This window comes from Mercenaria mercenaria, chromosome 17 (genome assembly GCF_021730395.1).
Source record: "Mercenaria mercenaria strain notata chromosome 17, MADL_Memer_1, whole genome shotgun sequence".
Classification (NCBI taxonomy): domain Eukaryota; kingdom Metazoa; phylum Mollusca; class Bivalvia; order Venerida; family Veneridae; genus Mercenaria; species Mercenaria mercenaria.
In genome coordinates this window covers 60,347,514-60,365,598 of record NC_069377.1, presented here as the reverse complement: position 1 = coordinate 60,365,598, position 18,085 = coordinate 60,347,514, and the positions used below count along the sequence as shown (strand labels likewise).

At 36.1% G+C, this 18,085-nt stretch overlaps 3 protein-coding genes across 5 annotated transcripts; all 3 read left to right on the top strand.

The window, feature by feature from the left end:
- Positions 1 to 4,495: 4,495 nt before the first annotated feature.
- Positions 4,496 to 9,515, top strand: LOC123537448 (uncharacterized). The gene is made up of 2 exons (XM_045321166.2): positions 4,496 to 5,174; positions 9,436 to 9,515. Exons 1-2 carry the CDS (start codon positions 4,886 to 4,888, stop codon positions 9,513 to 9,515), a joined length of 369 nt encoding a protein of 122 aa, XP_045177101.2. The 5' UTR covers positions 4,496 to 4,885.
- Positions 9,516 to 10,540: 1,025 nt separating this feature from the next.
- On the top strand, positions 10,541 to 16,196 carry LOC123537285 (uncharacterized). Of its 3 annotated transcripts, XR_006683506.2 has the most exons (3): positions 10,541 to 10,998; positions 11,220 to 12,707; positions 14,058 to 16,196. XR_006683506.2 is itself a non-coding variant. In XM_053528345.1 (2 exons), the coding sequence occupies exons 1-2, from the start codon at positions 10,728 to 10,730 to the stop codon at positions 11,924 to 11,926; spliced, it is 978 nt and encodes a 325-aa protein (XP_053384320.1). In that variant the 5' UTR covers positions 10,541 to 10,727; the 3' UTR covers positions 11,927 to 16,196. The 3 variants fall into 3 exon arrangements, 2 of the variants coding, with proteins under 2 accessions (XP_053384320.1, XP_045176887.2); XM_053528345.1 differs by having other exon boundaries at positions 11,220 to 16,196; XM_045320952.2 differs by having other exon boundaries at positions 10,549 to 10,998; positions 11,220 to 16,196.
- LOC128545876 (uncharacterized) lies at positions 14,138 to 15,067 on the top strand. Its single transcript, XM_053527869.1, has one exon. The coding sequence runs from the start codon at positions 14,138 to 14,140 to the stop codon at positions 15,065 to 15,067; it is 930 nt and encodes a 309-aa protein (XP_053383844.1).
- Positions 16,197 to 18,085: the final 1,889 nt, after the last annotated feature.

Genomic DNA, 18,085 nt, shown 5'->3' with positions numbered 1-18,085 from the left:
CGGCTATGCAGATCATTCCAGAGTACTGTAAAAATAGAATATTTGATGTTATCCCTGCAAGTTTATTGCCTCCTATAGAAAAGAATGTCAGCATTTTGATTTGGATTGACGGAAAATGTAGGCATTTTTAAAATGAAGAGCAATGAATCGGGGTATGGGGACAAACATGCATTCGGTTATTTGGAGGCCGATTGTTGTGTTTTTTAACTATGTTTAAAGCCCATTTATTTATCCCACATTCTTACATTACGTTTCCATATCTACATATTGACATACAACAAAGATTTTTATACTGTTTGAACAAACAAAAACATAACAATTTTGGCTATTGATAAAACGTAGTTGTTAGAAAAAAATACAACGGAAGGTTAGTGATGGCAATAGTTTTAGTAAAAACAAAATGCTAACTGTTTGTAAGGAAAGATTTTTTAAACAGAACAACATCATGAGAATGTCATAGAAAAGACACCAGCAGATAGATAGTTATATACAAGAGGCAGCGTTCTTTGTTTGCTGCGTTTCCTGTTGGACATTTGTCCTTCTGTTTTTCCACTTTAAGTCCATCCAGGTCTTTATAGGTTATGTAATCTTGTTATGCCACTGAAACATCATGGCATTTTACCTAATTACCTAATCAACTGCATATGGCACAAGTCCCGCATGTATATTAATGTTTGTCACTTACAAGACCTTGTCAACGAATGTCAAATTAATTGAAGCTAAATGATATGCGTTTACTGACTCAGTGGAATTATAACAAAACACTTTGCATGTAAAATAATCAACCATATAACTGTTTTAGACACAATATCATACTTTTTTGCACAACAAAAACATTTAGGATTTATTCATTTGTGTTTGATTTACCCCTTAAAACATGGTTCCTATGTTTCTGTCAACTTACATATGGTAAAAAATTAACTTTTAACAAGCCAATAATAAAATGAAGTACCAGTAAGTAATTAATAGTGCAGATAATACAGTTTTGCTCGTATCAAAATGTCAAAATAGGAGCACTTTTGTAATACAGAACACCTGGTAGGATTAGTAAAGGTGCAATTATATTGATCTCTATTTCCTATGCCTACGCATTGCATCAAAAACTGCAATAAGATACCTGTTTGTTACGCAAGGTTTGTTATTTTGTAAGGTATCAAGATGACACTCCGATCGATACGGCGTAACTCGGGTAACAATTGATCGCTGCTGTATTCACGGGGGAGGAAGTGTCACACGAAGGATGGAGTTCTGATAACCTGTCATGTTTTCTTCTGATAACTGTTACGGAGTTCCTGGAAAACGTTACAGAGTTCGTCTGATTTCTGAATGACGTGCCAAGGAATCGTAGAAAAAAATGGTAATTATTTATCTTTAAATAAAGAGAATGGGGTGTAACACTAAAGTTTGATGATCAAGGTTGCCTGATGTCTTGTGCTATGCGTCAGAAAAAACTGTTTAGTCTAATAATCAGCCCCACTACTTTGAAAAGAAGACATTTTGAGTAAAATATCGAAATCGTTTGCTCATTCATACATATTATTCTTCTTATTCACGTTCTTAATCCGCAGCACATGCAAAAGAATAATTTTAGTGCAAAGTTGCAAACATATACCACTTTCTAACAATTTTATGCCCGATTTTTCAAATGTTACGGAATTCCGGTGATAACTCTGAAGATGTCACAGAGTTCTTATGATAACTTTTATTACTGCCAGGGTGTTTCTTGAGCTATGTTAAGATACTTTTTAGCTAATTTTATTATTTAAAAAGGGTGTTAACGATGTTCTAACGTAATATATTTATCCAAGGCACAGTATTGTGGTTATATAATGTACGGTATGAGTCTTTTGTAAAGTTTAAAACTATATGCAGTATAATGACATATATAGTAAAATACGAATAGATAATAAATGCAGTAAATTGTATTTTTTTGTTCTATCAATGGATTTGCTAATGTTCGTGAACAACGATTTATTGCTTTCCGTTTTGATTGTCACTGAATTGAAATCAAATCCATTATCTTTAATTTAGGGTACATCTATTTGCTGCATTTGCAGAGGCTGTCTTTTTCTGAAGTGGTTGATCGGATTAATGATAAAAAATAATGCTATATAGTATGATTTACTATGATAATTATAACTTTACCATCATAATTTTTTAAATCCTTCATATAGTTGACACTGAAAAAGTACAGTCACAATGCGACACTACACAACACAGAGAGCGAGCTAATCAATTGACATGAGTCATATGATGCTATAGCATATTTACCACAGATTCGAGGCAGATAAACCGACATGTTCGTAATGTGACTGGCGTTAATACTGCAGTATTTTCATTACATCTTACAGAATGCATATAATTTTCGATGCGCTGAATACTGCGTACCAAATAGGGGGTTGTCATCCTCATACATGCATATACTATTTGTCATATAGAATATCATAATAAGTGAATAATGTGAATTTTAAAGTGCTATCTAAATGCTATAAGATGAATAGAATGGCATTTTAGAGTTTAGCTGGAAATATTATAAAGTAAGAGAATTCTGCACTTTCTTACAATAGAATCCACAATGTAATTTCCAAGCCAATTAATTAAGAAATAATAAATATGTCCCTATATTTTATCAGTTAATAAAATATGGGCAGGAGTTCGGATGCGTAATAATTAAATCACGAGTGTGTAGCACTCGTGATTTAATATTCGCATCCGAACGACTGCCCATATTTTATTAACTGATAAAATTATTGGAACATATTTATTATTTCGATTCTAACCACGCAAATTCTGCGCATTTTACAGCACTACATTTTAGCTCAATATGTCATTCGGCTGGCCATATGCTATTACAAAAACCTCCCACGAATGGAAAGCGTTGCATAAAACGGAATTTTCCGATATATATTAAATTTTAATTAAAGTATTAAGCAGTTACTGCTGTGAAAATGCTATTTTCAATAATATCTAAGGTCAGATATAGAAATCAGATGTAAATACTTTATTCAAACCTTATATATATGCAGTTTCTTAAAATAGTACACGTCACTACATGATGGCATTGAAACATACACGCCAGAACATTGCGGCATATAAACACGTAAACACTTGAGTCTGGAAGATTGGAACATGAATTATAATTTTATTTTAGTAATGTCAAAGTAGAATCTAGTTGACATTCATGGTGCTTACAGCGCAGAAATTGTAAGCTACGTACACGACCAGATAGATGCACTGATGTTGAGGTTGAAACTTACCGGGCTGAAACATTTTCTTACGGTAAAAATATAAACAAATAAATTCATCAGTTAGAAATTGTTTTGTTTCAGAAAATTTGATGTACTTTTTATTACTACTGCTTAGCACTGAAAAAGTCGAGTATTTAGTCGGCATATAACGGAAGCAGAATAGAATCTCCCAGTCATGTTACAATCGTAGGGTGGAATGGAACAGCTATATTTTATCGTAGATTCATGTATAGGCGATTTCGCTATATGTTTATATAGCAACTGCTGCGGATCGTGTTAGAAATGAAAATAAGAGTATATTTCTGTAACTGTTTAACACTGTACATCATTTATGTGCAATTTGTATTTAAAAAATTAACCATAGTTAGCCAGATCATCATTATTAGCGTACACAGTCCCTTTAAAAGTAACATCTATCAGAATAACAAATATAACACTAAAAACTTATCATTGGAACTCAAAAACACACGTACCGTACATTATATAACCACAATACTGTGCCTTGGATAAATATATTACGTTAGAACATCGTTAACACCCTTTTTAAATAATAAAATTAGCTAAAAAGTATCTTAACATAGCTCAAGAAACACCCTAGCAGTAATAAAAGTTATCATAAGAACTCTGCGACATCTTCAGAGTTATCACCGGAATTCCGTAACATTTGAAAAATCGGGCATAAAATTGTTAGAAAGTGGTATATGTTTGCAACTTTGCACTAAAATTATTCTAGTGCATGTGCTGCGGATGAAGAACGTGAGTAAGAAGAATAATATGTATGAATGAGCAAACGATTTCGATATTTTACTCAAAATGTCTTCTTTTCAAAGTAGTGGGGCTGATTATCAGACTAAACAGGTTTTTCTGACGCATAGCACAAGACATCAGGCAACCTTGATCATCAAAGTTTAGTTTTACACCCCATTCTCTCTATTTAAAGATAAATAATTACCATTTTTCCTACGATTCCTTGGCACGTCATTCAGAAATCAGACGAACTACGTAACAGTTATCAGAAGAAAACATGACAGGTTATCAGAAGAACTCCATCCTTCGTGTGACACTTCCTCCCCCGAGGTATTTAGTTATCTAAATATGACTTTGTTGATCCGGTATTTTCCCCTCCTTGGGTAGAAAGGAATTCTCAAATATGAATTAAATAGCCCTGTCTGCATTTAATTAAACTCGCCTGTCTGATTTAAACCCACTGTTCCTCACGGACATTGTCGCATATAGTCTCAGTAGCTGTACATGTACCATTCAATGTATGCAAAAGGAAGTGAAAGAAACATTGACGCATATTTACCTCGTACACAATTCTCGGTCGCTTGTGAAAAAGTGTTTCCAAGCAAACAAATGACTGTAACAACAAATTTATTTGTCAACATCGTACAAAACGTTTTTAAACTCACTATACTCCTTTCTCAACATCAACAGTTTAAATAGTTTTTATGGTACAGCTGTGTAATGGCTGATGGTGTAACTGAGATGAAAGAAATGATGGATATAAATAGCTTAAGGCAAAGAATTCCACCATTACCGGATGGTAAACAGTACCGCTTTTTTCTGGTAGCTGCTGAGGAGGATCGGGACAGAGTTTTAACTATTAAGTGCAAACTTGAGCAGTTTAATGCAAAATGTTTATACGAAGCTTTGACAAATTCGAGTTCATAAAGACTGGAATGATTCGCTCGATCAAAATTGTCCTATTTGTGTCGCCAATGTTTTTGAGTGACAGTATGTGTGTTCTTCAACAAAATATTGCCTTAGCGGCATCTTTGGACGAGAGAATACCGTGCATTGTCCCAGTTTTACTTGAGGACGTAGAGGATATATCAGCTCTTGCTACCCTTAGATTTGTTAACGCAAAGAACTCAGATAATGACGACATATCGGAAGGTGTTGTCAAATCTGTGACTGGTTCAGGTACCATAAAATATTTTCTCTTTTTCTTTTTCAAAGTGTATATTATCAGTTAATTTCTAATACAGTAACTGTGAAATAGTTTAAATGCGTGGATACAAAATTTCGTGGTTTTTGGTTAAAACGGTTATTTGGTCACGATCATTAGAAATACACGAATTCACACTGGCCATAGCTTTATCAGATCAAGTGGTTCCAACGTTGTTTGAGCGGTGAATTTTACGCCGATCAGATGGAGAAATATGGCCGATACTACAAATTTCTGGAATTGTAAGTATGATTTAAAGGAATTTCTACCCGTTAAATAACGAATCAAATGAAAACGATGGGTGCACCTGGAGCGCAAATGTGTCTATATTTTAGCACATGTGTCTATTTAGCTGAGATTTGTGCCGTTTATTCAAACACTTCTGTACAGTCCGGCGGGGGAAGGAGATTTTTGACAGTTTTTGACAATTTCGCCTCAAATTTAGTGTTTTTCGGGAGCAAGTAACTGTTAAAACACCTTTTATGTAAAGGGCTACTTCTTAAAACAAAGTGTGTGTATTTTAATAGAATTATTCAGGGTTGTTTCTGAACAATCAGTCGAAAACCTAATGCAACGCCGTTTCGAGTGGGTCGCTATGCAACGCAATCAAGTGGATACCGTTCTGTGTCTTACTTGCGAAGTCTTATCCGTCTTTAAAACAGTCATTATTTTCAAAGCCTAACAATGAATAAATTAATTTGGATAGTTTTATATCATCATATTGATCCCGCCATTTCTAATATATTGTACTTTTAACATTTAACATATTTTTGCGGACATTGTCAAAAAAACATCAACACATAAACATAAATCAAGGATGAACATCGAACAATATCATTAAGTAAATAATAGTATTAGTTCGTTCAAATAAGAACCAGTTCACGGATATTTTTCTCCTCCACGAATGGTACTGAACAGCATGCCAAAAACGGGTTGACTCTTTAAATAAGTATAGTTACAGTTGGTTACTTTCAGTCCCTTAAAACTAATACATTGCGATTTCATTACTGATTTGTTGTGCATTTAAGCTGTCTATACAAAGCTTAAATAAAGTTTGGTCCATGATAAAAGTATTGATCAGTTGTTTGTATATATTTTCATTCATATTTTATTTTCAGAGAGATAAATCAAAGAGACCGTTAAAATTGGCCCAGGGAAAAGGCAAGATTTTATTGGTCATCCATAAAACAGAAACGATGTAACAAAACTCTACGGTCGCCGTTTAAAAATTAAAATACAAATGAAATACAGACACCAATGAAAAAAAAGTTTTGTTGGAGACAGTTAAATAAAACAACTGTAACACGTCTCTCTTAGTATTGCTAGTCCGTTTATTTTCTTTCACTGGTGTCTGTATTTTATTTGTTCATTTATACATTGATACCACACCCATTAAAATCCGTTCACTTTATCTGCGTCTATCGCTCGCTAACATTGCCTACTCGTGTATATTAATATAAAAATAAATGGTTGGAAAAAGGTCAGCGTACACCGTACGGTCCTGTATTAAGAATCGTTGTGTTCTTGGCATAGGGTGTAAAGTCATTTTTAATGATATATGTTCTGTTTATGGGCATAATGAAATATCTTTTTCGACAGTTTTTCGTTGGTTTAAGAAATTCAAATGTTGGTTAGTTTCAACAGAAGATGAACCACATGGCCGTCGGCCGAAATCAGCAACGTCTGTCAAGATGGTTGCAAGAGTGAAAGAAATAGTTGCTACTGATGCAAGATACACCGCTAGACAAATAGCTAGTATGGTTGGCATCTCATAAGAGCAGCTCATACAATTCTGAAACGTAATTTGAAAATGAGAAAGATCTGTGCTAGATTCCCCATCTGTTGACAGATGAGCAGAAAAGGGTACGTGTGCAATGCGCAAACTTGTTGCTTAAACAGTTTCCAAATTACAATGCACGATCTTTCGCATATGTCGTCACTGGTGACGAGACATTGGTTCACTTTTTTTGAGCCCAAACGAAAGATTCAGAACAAAATATTGGCAACAAAGTCTGGCAAAAGACCATGCATTGCACTAAAGTTCTTCGAAAACTAAAGAAATATTTCAAAACTCGAAGACCCGCAACTGGTTTGTCCAATGTCAGACTACATGAAAACGCGTCATCGCACAAGGCGTCTATTGTACAAGACTTTCTGAAGCAGGAAAAGGTTGTTGTGCTCCCTTTGTCACCCTCCTTATTCGTCTGACCTTGCCCCGTGTGACTTCTTTTTGTTCCCAAGGCGCAAATATACCTTTCTGGTCGAAACTTTGTGCAGCGCAAACACCTCGGTTCTGCAATATTCCAGTGTCTTCATCTATATATATAGTATACCTAGAAAATACTACGAAAAAGGCTTCAAGGATTGGATTAGAAGACTGAAATTTTGTAAATCTGTTAAAGGTGAATATTTCCAGGGGACCAAATAAAATTTTCATTGAAATCTATCAAGGATACATTTTTATGTGCTCAGATGCATTCATATTTGAACAATCCTCATAAAGAGTCAACCCGCTTTTGGCATGCTGTTCAGTACCATTCGTGGATGAGGTAAATGTCCTTGAACTGGTTCTTGTTTTTACGAACTATTACTATCATTTACTTAATGATATTGTTCGATGTTCACCCTTGTTTTATGTTTTTGTGTTGATGTTTTTGACAAGTCCGCAAAAATATGTTAAATGTTACACGAGCATAAAAATGTATTATATATATTTAGTACAATATATTAGAAACGGCGGGATCATTATAATGATATAAAGTCACTAAATTTATTCATTGTTAGGCTTTAATGACTGTTTTAAGACGGATAAGACTTCGCAAGTAAGACACAGAACGGTATCCACTTGATTGCGTTGCATAGCGACCCACTCGAAACGGCGTTGCATTAGGTTTTCGGCCGATTCTTCAGAAACAACCCTGAATAATTCTATGAAAATACACACGCTTTGTTTTAAGAGGTAGTCCTTTACATGAAAAGTGTTTTAACAGTTACTTGCTCCCGATAAACACTATATTCGAGGCGATATTGTCAAAAACTGTCAAAAATCTCCTTCCCCCGCCGGACTGTACAGAAGTGTTTGAATAAACGGCACAAACCTCAGCTAAATAGACACATGTGCTAAAATATAGACACATTTGCGCTCCAGGTGCAACCATCGGTTTCATTTGATTCGTTATTTAACGGGTAGAAATTCCTTTAAATCATACTTACAATACCGGAAATTTGTAGTATCGGCCATATTTCTCCATCTGATCGGCGTAAAATTCACCGCTCAAACAACGTTGGAACCACTTGATCTGATAAAGCTATGGCCAGTGTGGAATTATATCCATCCGATGGATATAATTCTTGTATTTCTAATGCAATGGAATTTCACTTATTCGTTGGATTTTATTTCGTGGATTGACTCAGCCACGAAAATCAGTCCGCCACGAATATTAATGTTTTCAAAATATGGTAAAACACGTTTATTTTAAACAATACATGTTAAGGTAGTTCTGCATGTTTGATAAACCGGAAGTGATGGCGTAAAGTCGTTTATCCGGAAAACGTAGAATAAAGCCTGGATTCGGCGTACAGAAATGAAAATCATTTTATTAATAAATGACATCTTGTAAATAAATTTATTAAAATGGCACTGTTACTATATTTCTGAAGTCAAAATATGATACGAAAACATGCGACACGTTAAATAATTCAAAATAAAGTCTGAAAATTAGCGTGATATATCCTGTTCACTTTAATCATGATCAATTATCTCAAAAATAAGCACACGGACCAATACATTTTATTTCACCACATTATAGGCCATATATTTATTTACAATTGATAGCAGTTTCATCAAAATCTACATTGTAGAAAAATTTCTATTCGCGAAAATGTTTTGAAAGTTATGATTTTTCCATAGTCTCCCATTATGATCAGTCGAGCAAAAAAATCATGCAAACGAACCTTTCCTTTATATTTGCTTAATTTTCTAGGTATATTCTGAAGTTTTAAAAAATCAGAATTTAGTCAAATTATACATTGTAGGAAAAATTTAAACCCAAACGTGCAGAACTACCTTAACGTTGACGTCATGCCGAACTACATGTTATGACCAAGAAAGAGTTTTACCGTATTTGATGACATATTAGAATCGGAATTGTATGTATACAGCAGAAATGACTTAAACACGAGCATGCCCGCATTCCATTGTTAATAATAGTAGCAATTTCATATTTTTGCTTTCAGATTTGTATGCGACAATGCTTCCATTCGAATGTGCAAGTGTATTTGCCAGATGTATGTATTTTAGCATGAACATTTTGTAAACAAGTTAGATTAAATTTAACAATTTAGAATCTACATCAAAATTAATTTCTGAAAAGGGTACTGGCTTAGCGATGCACGACAATGTCACATTTGGTCGAATGACGAAAGTTTTTCTATTTTTGATAAGAAGACATGTTATACTAAATGACCATATATTCATATGTTTTTCATGTCATTGAAATGCTCTAAAGTGCTGAAAATGAGGTCTGAATGTTTTGTTATTAATATGAAATAAATAAGGAATTGAATTGGTAGAAGGTAGTTGTTTCTTATAAAGGTAAAATGTACAGTTGTTATAAAGACTCTGTTGACCAGGAGAAATATCTTACTTCGTTACCTAGTTTATTAAGACTGTCCCTGATGCATTTTCGTACCGGTAACCATAGGTTCCCTATTGAAACCGGCCGCTGGGCCCAGTCATTTGTCCCACATGAAGAGCGCTAGTGTCGACTATGTCACTTTAACAGTCTTGTGATGAAATGCACTACTTATTAGAATGTCCCTTATTTATTGATAAAAGATCAAAGCTTATACCAAAAAGATTCTATTAAAGGCCGAATATTATCAAGTTTAAAGATTTATTATCAAGTACAAGGGGATCTGCTTTGACAAATCTTGCTTACTTTGTTAAAGATCTGATTGAACATTTTAGAAGGTTTTAACAAATTGCGTTAACTCACGTTCTTTTTAAACCCATTATCCATAGTAAATGTGTATCGCATTTTCATGAATTAAATCATTCTGAAATAGTATTTTTAGGCAATCAAATCGCGCGACTGTAATTCATTCATATAAGTAGATCGTCTAATACAAAGAAATTCTCGTGCGAAAGTACTTCTGTAGTCACTCTGTATTGAACTTAAGAAAACATTGTAAATGGTATAACTCTCTTCTCTTTTGTTAAAGGATTAATTTTCTACAACAGTACCCATATGACATGTTAATTGATAAAGTGAAAATGTTTTTATCACGTATTACTATTTAGATATTTCACAACCGATTGTCCATACCCATAATATATTATTTGTACTCTGCGGCACATCGTGTAGCAGAGTACCGTTGTACTCACGGACACTGATTTACAAACCGGTTTGACTGGTATTGTTTGTTAGAGCGTATAGTGAGATACGTAAGAGGATTAGATACATGTTTAAATCAGTTCTAGCGATACTCTCATTGTGGCGACATCGTTATACTCTCACCAGTAAGAAATGGATGCAAACATCGATGAACGCGTTGAGCAGAAGTTACGAGAGCACAGATCGTCTTTGTTGACGGACATGGAGAAAATAATAACTAAGATAAGTGATAATAATGCTCAAAAATTTTCAAATTTATTAAATGCTGGAATTCCAAAATTTAAGAGAAAGTCAAACGAAGAACAGTACAAGTACAATAGCAAAGTAGGCGTAGCTTTGGATGAAGCTGAGTCATTGTTATCTGACGAAAAAACGGACGAATGTAGTAGGAAAATAGCAGAAGGTTAGTTATTTAATTTTTATAAATATGTCATACATTTTACTGTTCAACCGTACTGTCAATCGATAAATTACACGAAATTTGATTGACAGGTGTATCTACCAGGCAGGTAATCAAGCAGTTAAATGTTTGACTTTTTAACGGGAAGTATGTTAAATTTATGAAAGTAACACGCGTTGAATATAACAATTATATCTTTGTGACACAATATATATATATTTCAGCAAAAGACATGGTTTTACACCGGCAAAAGTTAATACGACTGGCTGACAATTCGGAATTGGGATGGAGAGTCGTACACGAGTACGAATGTAATCCTCTTGCCGACAACTCGGATGACGAAAAGCGTATGATGCAGGCCGAATCAAGGGCCAATCGAAAGTTCAAGGCAGAGAAGAAGCGTTCGACACGCCGATCTTGGCCATACAGGAGACTCACGTCTACCGTCACGGCTCCACAGGCGACAGTCGCATCGACCACGCCCACGCAACCTAGACGTCCCGGGCTTTGTTTTGATTGTGGCAAGCCCGGACATTGGAAAGGAGCGCCGGAATGCGCAGCAAAGGCTTCCAATAACAAGATGAGTATAAATTTGTTATGTACATTAGATCAGAAAAATGACGGGCAGTCTAAAAATATGGGTCCGGAAGAGCCCACTGAAACCTTATCTCCTGTAGGTAGGTTGAAAGAAAAGTATCATAAATGGAAAGAGGCAACTGGAAGTGATTACATATTGAATGTTATTGATAAAGGATATAAATTACCCTTTAAAACAATTCCGGAAGGAACAATACTTAAAAATAATCGTTCAGCGAGAGAAAATGTTTCGTTTGTAGAGCAAGAAATTCAAGATTTATTAGATAAAGGTATAATATCAAAATCAGAAAAAAACACCAAAGGTAGTCAACCCCCTCACTGTAGCTATAAATAAAAAAGGGAAAAAGAGATTAGTTTTAGATTGCAGATATATAAATCCCCATTTACACCAATTCAAAATTAAATTTGAGGATATAAAAATAGCAGAGAAATTATTCGAAAAGAACTCCTATTTATTTACATACGACTTAAAAGGAGCTTATCATCATATTGACATTTTTGATGAGCACAGAACTTATCTAGGGTTTTCGTTCCCTGAGAACGGGTCCAAAAAATATTACGTGTTTAATTCTTTACCATTCGGAATAAAAACAGCTGGGCACATATTCACAAAACTGTTGAGAATAGTTGTTGCATATTTGAGATGCAGAGGACACAAAATCATTATGTTTTTGGATGATGGTATAGGCGGTCATAACTCTCTTATGAATGCAATCACTTCCAGTGATTATACAAAACAAACTCTCATTGATTTTGGGTTTTTACTAGCACACGAGAAATGCGAATGGGTACCGAAACAAAAGGTAACGTGGCTTGGTCATGTGTTAGATATGGAACATAATCTATTGTTCATTACTGAAAATAGAATACGGGGATTAGAGTCTTCCATAGAATCTCTTCTATATCAGGTCAGTATATCAAAACATAAATTAGTATCTGTTAGATATCTCGCAAGTGTCGTAGGACAGATCACTTCTGTACAAAGTGTCATAGGTAACAAAGTACGGCTTTTAACCAGATATTTATTTAATTGTATTAATTCTAGAGCCAGCTGGAATGCTCCAGTAATGATCACAGAAAACGCAATTGACGAATTACAATACTGGAGACAAAACGTACGTTCTTTAAACAAAAATGGTAAAAACATTGATAAGAAAGAAATATGCATGTATAACGTGTTTGCAGATGCAAGTCAATTAGGCTACGGAGGGTACGTAGAATTGAACAACTCTCAGTGCCCTTCAAAACATGCACTAGGTGATGACGTCATGGGGCGTCGCAAAAGTCAAGGTTTTGATAACCAGTCAGATGTTTACTGTAAGCATGATGCACAAGCAGGTAACGTATTCTCAGAAATTGAATACAAAGATGATAGCTTGTCCCCGGAAGCGGACATTATAAGTAATTCTGGAGTATTTGGAGGCGTAAATGCCGATCACGTATTCCCGGAAGTGAATACGATATTAGAATCCCCGGAAGTGGATAGTGGTATAGTACCAAACAGATGCACGTCCCCGGAAGTGGACAAAATTTCTAATATAACCTCGGAAAAGGTTGATTACAAACACTTACATCAACGTGAGTCGTTTAATACCAAACCGGAAGTAGTTGGTATTTCAACTGGTAGTGGTAAGTCCACATTTACAAATTCAGAAGTAATCGGATCATGGTCAAAAATGGAACAGGGCCATAGTTCGACTTGGCGTGAGGCCGAAGCCGTAAGTAGAGTACTGCGCTCACACGAAGAGGCGCTTAAAGGTTCTTATGTGAAAGTATACTCAGACAACAAAAATGTCTCTTCAGTGCTTTTAAACGGTAGTAATAAAAACAATATACATAAAATAGCTGTAGATCTGAATAAATTTTGTGATCAAAATTGCATTGTACTTTGTCCAGAGTGGATTCCACGGGAGCTTAACACAGAGAGTGACTATTTAAGCAGATGCTCTGATTCAGATGACTGGTCAATATGTCCGAGTATATTTAAGGAATTAGATCGTAAATGGGGTCCTCATACAATCGACAGATTTGCGTCACATTTAAATAACAAATGCAGTCGATTTAATTCCCGTTGGTGGGTACCCGGGACAGAAGCGGTTGATGCTCTAATGCAGTCCTGGGGCTCCGAACTTGAAGTGAACTGGTTAGTTCCACCACCTAGACTTGCATTAGCATGTATAAGAAAATGTCTGAAAGAAAAAGCTATTAGTACATTGACTGTACCAAAGTGGGTCAGTGCGCCGTATTGGCCGTGGTTGTTTGAAGAGCAGAGAGGATTCAAACCATACATACACGAGGTTCGAGTTATTGGCAAAAATTGCATTATTTCAGGCAATGGCAATAACGGCATTTTTGGAAAAAGTGTCTTACCATTTGATATGGTAGCATTCAAATTTGTACCATAATATATAGCATACGGTATAATAAGTTATCATGCAGTACTAATGTATTTATTTCTTTATTAGGTGTTGACTTAGTTACCACGCTGAAAAGGAAAGCCGATGAAGCCGGATTTATAGAGAACTCAACTCATATGGCAGAAAAGATGGCTAGTTACTTACTACAATCCAAAGCAGATAACACTGTAAATAAATATTTCAATTCGTTTACACAATTTGAAAAATTCTGCCACAAAAATAAACTCGTTTCCAAACCGGCACATCCTTTCACGGTTGGGCTTTATTTCACCAGTTTAATGGACGAAGGAAAATCTAATCACGTTGTGACATCAGCTTTTTACAGTATTAAATGGGTACATAACATTAATGATATGGAGGATCCGACAGAAAGTCCTGTTGTGAAACAATTACTAGAAGCAGCCAAGCGTACACACTCCAAACCAGTATGTAAAAAGGACGTTGTATCTACTCATGAACTGCATTCTTTGTGTTCCATGTTCATTGACAGTGATGATATATGTATTTTAAGGGACTTGTCTATGATTATGATTACGTACGCAGGTTTTATGCGAATTAGTGAGGTATTGAACTTAAAATGTAAAGATGTGCGTTTCAATGAAGATCACGTGACAATATATGTATCGAAGAGCAAAACTGATATTTATCGTAATGGTTCAGATATAGTTATTTCAAAGGGCAGCACTTCGGCGTGCCCATATGTCTTGTTACAGAAATATATGAACGCCGCAAATTTGAATGATAAGCCTGACGAATTTTTATTTAAACCAGCTTTAAGGTCGAAAAATGTTGTATCTCTTGTAAAGGTTAACAAGCCTCTTAGTTATACTAGAGCTAAGGAATGTATTGTAAGTAAATTAAAATTAGTTGCACCAAATAGAAATCTTGGTACGCATTCTCTCAGAGCCAGTGGTATCACAGAAGCAGCTAAAAGTTCTGATATCTCTGAAAGATGTCTAAAGAGACATGGGAGGTGGAAGTCTGACATTGCCAAAGATGGTTATGTTAAGGATTCAATTGAGAAAAGGCTCGCGGTTTCAAAAAAGCTCGATTTATAATAGCGTTAACAATTGTTCATACATAAAGAGCATTGAATTTGAAGATATTTCCCAATCTATACTTTGCTTGTTCTATAGTCGTTTCGCAAATCGCAAACGGAGTTTGTCTTTTGTTTGTAAGGAAGGTAGTTAGGACTATTTGTACTCTGCGGCACATCGTGTAGCAGAGTACCGTTGTCCTCACGGACACTGATTTACAAACCGGTTTGACTGGTATTGTTTGTTAGAGCGTATAGTGAGATACGTAAGAGGATTAGATACATGTTTAAATCAGTTCTAGCGATACTCTCATTGTGGCTTCAAATTCAATGCTCTTTTTAGGAGTAAAACGCACAAATAAGCGTTATGTATAATGAGTATTTGCAGGTTTACATACAATGTTCAAAATATTATACTTATTTAAGTGTTTAAGCCTATTTATCTGCATGTTTACGTACAGTATTTTTTTGAAAGCTTTAACAAACATGTGAAATTGTAATAAAGATTGTTTTTGTAGTGTATAGAAGTATAAACTGTCCGAGTATTCGGAAATATCCAATTTATATCAGTGTGCAGTTTATGGTATCACGCAAAGGTTTATTTAGGAAATACTTAATGTAATTGAAACCGTAACATGTAATGCTGTTATTTTATAGAGGAGGCACACTATTACAATATGTATTCATAAGTGTATCAAAATGTCATGAAACGAGAATATCCCGCCGTTTCTTGTCCGGAGAGATGTCCAAGCCAGCCGCGGGTACAGGGTTCCAGAGGGTTTTTTACTCAAAGAGTTTTATCTCTGGTTTTACCTGTGCAGCTAGAGGTCTCGTCGATGGGCATATCAGACATATATATTTTAACATTATAAACATGAAATTTTGTCACTGTTAATGTATGAAAATATTTGATGTCATTGATATCTTAAATTATTGTAACATAGTGAATATTACATGTCATTATTTCATACATATGAGTTTGGTTCACTATTACAGTGACTTAGATTTTACATGTTATTGTTCGCAATGATACTTGTAATGACTTCTTAACTCTTGTAATAATGTCGTCACAATATAGTCGTTTCGCAAATCGCAAACGGAGTTTGTCTTTTGTTTGTAAGGAAGGTAGTTAGGACATTGCTTTTCTATAATACTTATTTGCTCACATGTTATTGCAGGATACTTGTATTTTGTAATCTGTGTCTTCAAAATAAAGAAAATGTTCTGTTCTGTTCTGTTAAGTGACCTCTTGTTTGTAGCATATTTTTAATTTGGTTAAAAAATCACGTGCTGGTATGGTGGCTGATTTCTGCCATCTCGTTCCGGCGTGTTGGCACGTTTGCAGGGCGCCAGAACGCCAGGACGACAAATATACGCGCCAAGACGACAAACAAGGCATTTGTCGTTCTAGCAGGGGCGCCAACACGCTAAATATGGAAGTTGTCGTCATGGCGTTCTGGCGTCTTGGCGCGTTTGCAGGGCGCCAACACGCCAAGATGCCAGGACGACAAATTATACGTGCCAAGACGACAAAATTCATACTTGTCGTTTTGGCGCGTTCATTTGTCGTCTTGGCGTGTTGGCGTGTTGGCGCGTTGGCGGGGGCGCCAAGACAACAAGTGAACGCACCAAAACGACAAATATGGATTTTGTCGTCTTGGCGCATCTAATTGTCATCCTGGCATTCAGCCAAGACGCCAACACGCCAGGACAACGATTATACGCACCAAGATGACAAAATCCATATTTGTCAGTTTGGCGCGTTCACTTGTCGTCTTGGCGTGTTGGCGTCTTGGCGCCCCCGCCAACGTGCCAACATGTCAAGACGACAAATGAACGCGCCAAACGACAAGTATGAATTTTGTCGTCTTGGCACGTATAATTTGTCGTCCTGGCGTGTTGGCGCCCTGCAAACGCGCCAAGACGCCAGAACGCCAGGATGACAATTATACACGCCAAGACGACAAACAAGGCATTTGTCGTTCTGGCGGGGGCGCCAGCACACTAAATTGGGAAGTTGTCATCATGGCGTTATGGCGTCTTGGCGCGTTTGCTTAACGCCAAGATGCCAACACGCCAAGACGACAAGTGAACACGCCAAAATGACAAATATGGATTTTGTCGTCTTGGCACGTATAATTGTTGTCCTGGCGTGTTGGCGTGTTGGCGCCCTGCAAACGCGCCAAGTCGCCAGAACGCCATGACGACAACTTCCCAATTTAGCGTGTTGGCGCCTCCGCCAGAACGACAAATGCCTTGTTTGTCATCTTGGCGCGTATAATTGTCGTTCTGGCGTCCTGGCGTTCTGGCGCCCTGCAAACGTACCAACAAGCCAGAACGAGATGGCAGAAATCAGCCACCATACGCTGGCATCGAAACACTAAAACTACTTTTGATTTTAGTCAGTTTACTACTTTACAGTTTGAATCGGAGTTAGTGTTTGTGTTGTTAACGTTCCCAGTCATTTTCGTATTAACTTATCCATCCGATATAACTATATACAAGGCTATTAGCAATGTGTAAAATCTGGTTAGCAGCTAATGTTTATCATTTCGGAGACTGAAATATCTGCAAAGTACATTTACTACCATCGACCAGTTACGCAGAAAGGAAACAACTTTAGAGTCTTTGGGTTTATTTATTGCAACAACTGGTTCTCAGCTCGCAAATGCATTTGTGATTGTGCGCACAGAAAGCAAGGTAAAAACGCCTCCGTTGGATCCGAAAGCTTCGGTCTATTTTGTTGTTTGTAAAGAAAATTCCTATCGTTATACCGACCCGTTGAGACGAGCCGGAATAAAAGACCCGATTAGATCGGTACATTGTGGCGTTGGTGTGTTGCGTATCTTATTACCTTTTATCACAGGCGTTTGAAGCTCAATCAATAAAAAAGTATATGCAGGTTAGATCTCATGAAGATATAGTATCTCAGGTATATTAGGTAGATGGGATATGATGATGCATATATTTATTGATAGAGCTTCAAGCGCCTGTGCTTTTATAAACGGCTCAGTCAAACCGAACCTGCTAGTATTTTGCA